Source organism: Gastrolobium bilobum, unplaced genomic scaffold, assembly GCF_033153095.1.
Source record: "Gastrolobium bilobum isolate Gb01-03AN ecotype WA unplaced genomic scaffold, APGP_CSIRO_Gbil_v1 utg10034, whole genome shotgun sequence".
In the NCBI taxonomy this organism is placed as follows: domain Eukaryota; kingdom Viridiplantae; phylum Streptophyta; class Magnoliopsida; order Fabales; family Fabaceae; genus Gastrolobium; species Gastrolobium bilobum.
Genome location: NW_026897437.1, coordinates 137,021 through 140,564, shown reverse-complemented (window position 1 = coordinate 140,564; position 3,544 = coordinate 137,021). Strand labels below are relative to the sequence as shown.

Below are 3,544 nucleotides of genomic sequence, written 5' to 3'. Positions count from 1 at the left end.
GGGGTTCGCGAAGGAACTTCCGTTAATGTTGAGTTTGATCCAATCGCAAGGGCATAGGAGTGTTAAAGGTAAGGAAGCATGAAGGCTCTTATACCTAGTCATATACGTAGAGGCTATGTATGACAATGGTTGTTTCATCCATCTCCTTGGTAGTGAAAGTTGTACAGTTTAACGGGAATGCAGTTGTTATGCTGTATTTTCTTCTAAAAGCTAAGACCACACCGAATCTGTTTTATAATCAACTTAATACCTTTTTTTGAAACAAAAGTCTTTTTCAAGTGAAGAATCTTATGAACACTATATAAGATAAAGAAGGTAAAGTACGGAGAAAGCAAGAGTACAAGACTTCATTTGGTTATTATAACAAGAGACTCAAGATTCACCGACAAATTAGCACATATAATTATGTTCACAACTTCCCCTACAAGGGAACACTCATCTGGAATTTCTTTTCCTATTTTCTTCAGCACTAGAAGGTCGTTCCTCCCCCATTCTGCCTTCCAGCTTCCTTGCAGTTCGCTTTATAGCTGCTAGTTTCTGGCGTTGGCTATGGCTTTTCCTTTTGCTGCATGTTATCATATAGATGTAAATAGAAGATAGGTACCATTCCAACAATAAAGATAAAAAATACATTTCTCAATGATTGTAGACTACAAACAAAATATTTGACAAATTCCAAGACTCTTTTAAGGTGCAGCTGTATTTTTTTAATTTGGTACCGTCTCAAAAGGGGCATCACGGCTACACACAGTTTGAAAAGATGTGCAAAGTAAAAGAAAAAACGGGATTAAAACAATACTTAGAGAAGAAAAAGAAAAACATGAAGAACAATTCCAAATAAACCACAATTTCCAACAAGTTTGTCCTTTTTACTTGCCTAAGATTGACCTGATAAGGGCATACAATGCACAGCTACTCAGTAATAAGAAGGAAAAAGGATTGCATTCTGACCTTATGAACACCAAGCCTGCTGTTAGAACCATCCCTCCTATAGCCCAAGAAACTCTTTCATCGAATGGCATTTCCCTCCACCATTGTTGGAAATCATCAAACATCCTCAAGTTCTTACTTTTCTTGGTCAACTCAAACTTTGAAGCCTTCCATGAATCAGTAACTGAATCTAGACTTGCTTTATCACCATAGCAAGATGTTTCTTCTGAGGAAATTTGTACGACATCAGATGGTTTCACTCGAAAACCTGCAGCGAGACAAAGATCTGTACCATTGGAGACCCACTCAGCAGCCCTACCACATACAAAGTCATTTACTCCACAAGGTGCTAGAATCTGGGGTTACAAGTCAACCAAAAAATGAATATAAGGAGACAGGTTAAAAATTCCATGCAGGTGATCTAAACACTTGAACAACATTCTGCTAAGAATTATTAACAACAAACCAATCCTGTCCTGTGATGCACAACCACATCTCAAATCGATGCTCAAAAAAATGCTAACTTAAATACAAATTAATGGAAACCCCAGATAAACTTTTGTTCTTTTACTAAAACATAAAGGGCTCCAAACTTATTACCATGATCTTAAATTAAAATTTCCAAAGGACATAGTCACCCATATACCTGTGTTTTCACATCCATAGAGAAGTAAGCATTCGAGCATGCCTCATAAACTCTCTCGCATAAAGAAGCACAAATAAGAGGAGGTCCAGGCTGAGTACCAACGTGTGGGTCACATAAGGCACATTCCAAAAGTTCCCATAAGTGCAAGCACTCTTGACTAGCTTCCCCAGTGGAAGCAAGTTTCCTTACAGACAGCAGTGCAGGATGTGTATGGGTTATGTCGCAGCAAGTATTTTTGCGAAAAACCCGGCAAAGGGTCAAATCTTTAGGACCCTTTTTGGGAGGGTTACCCTCTGATTTGAAAGGAGGAAAACGACCACCTTGCGAAACACACACTCCACTGGGTTTACCTGCATTCAGAAAAGAGGAAGAGAATTGAAAATTGTATGCAGACATAAATACTATTCTGCTATGAAGTCATTTAACAAAGGAGCAGTAACAAGCAAGAAAAAATGTGATTTAAAGATTGACCAACCAAAACAATTTGCTAGATATCTCATTTGAGTAGGTACTTTGTTCAATCATATAACCAGCAGATTGTTACACATTTGATCTCTAACATCACCAGCTGCATTAAAACCCAAAATTTTCTAAAGAGACACTCACTACTCAGTTGTATGTACAGTACTAAACACGTAAATAATTGTAAACAAAGAACATAGAACATGGAATAAAAATTGAATTAGAAGGAAAATTGTGGTAACATAAAAGTAACACCTATATATCTTCTGCCAATAATGATCCACATTATGCTATATAAAACGAAGTTGTTCGAGGCCATCCAACTATAAACAGATAGCAATCATGATTTCTTCTAATAATAATTTTCCAACAGAGTCATGATTACTTAATGATATGCATGCTTTAATGAGAAGCATGCCCATTTTAGCTTGAGTTGAAACAAGAAGAATGTGAAAACAAGGATGGAACAATGATCCCAACAAACTTTGCTGAATGGCAAAGACATCAGCAAACTACTAAACTGTACTTTCCATCTGTGTCCAAGAGAAAGAAGCATGAAACAGAGAGACAAAGTAGGTAAGTACATATATATATATAGTATAAATAGTATAATCCAAGGAAAATCGGTTAATCCAAACAAAATTCAGGATTCTTCTGGTTAGCTGGAGCAAGCTTATCTGATATAAAAATTTGGAGTCTCCACAAACATTTTTGTTTTATCCAAACCTGCCCCTATCAATTGGCTTCAGTATTTCCAAAATGAAAGAAAAGATTAATTTCTTTTTATATTTTTCATTTTTTTTCTCTGTGTATCCCTGCTTAAGATTAACACCATATCTTATCATAATCAAACAATGAATAGAAGTGCAATCATTGATAGCGGATAAAATTTTGCAAATCTATAGAAGATTTAAAAAAAAAATTAAAAAAAAAGGGTTGAAAGAGAGAAGCTAACCGGAAGAGTGAGGAAGGAAGAAATGGAAGAAGAGGAGCAAAAGCAAGAACCCATATTTCATGTTGTTGGGTCCGTGCTGGAACTGTCTCCATACCCGCGAAACCACCATACTATGACCTCGATTTCATAAAGTCTCCCAACACGGCAACACCAAAGACGGGGGCAATCGAATCCAACGACGGATTAAGATACTTTATTCGCGTTTAGTATAGTTTATGTTCCAATCCAGGATTAAGAAAATTTTCAGAAAGTTATTTGGGCCACCAAACATCACAAATACGAGCGAGCCCACAGCCCAGCCTGAAGTCGAAACACGTAAATTGGGTATTGGTGGACCAAGTGAATCTATCATGTATCAGTCTGTGTTTTTTCATTCATTTATGCTGCTGTTGATTCAACTAGTTTAGATCATAGTTTGTTTGTACATTTCAAATTTGGAAAATTGAGTTTCGTTTACAAACAATATGTATGGCACGATCATATTAGTAAGAGCTATTTTGAAATTTATTTTTTAACTATAGCAGTCAAACGTGTTGGTCAACTTGACGAGA

General features: G+C 36.4%; 1 protein-coding gene across 1 annotated transcript; it reads right to left on the bottom strand.

The window, feature by feature from the left end:
- Positions 1–257: 257 nt before the first annotated feature.
- LOC133306934 (folate-binding protein 1) lies at positions 258–3,181 on the bottom strand. The gene is made up of 4 exons (XM_061507344.1): positions 2,994–3,181; positions 1,577–1,926; positions 952–1,286; positions 258–565 (listed from the first exon to the last, which is right to left on the bottom strand). The coding sequence occupies exons 1-4, from the start codon at positions 3,100–3,102 to the stop codon at positions 436–438; spliced, it is 924 nt and encodes a 307-aa protein (XP_061363328.1). The 5' UTR covers positions 3,103–3,181; the 3' UTR covers positions 258–435.
- Positions 3,182–3,544: the final 363 nt, after the last annotated feature.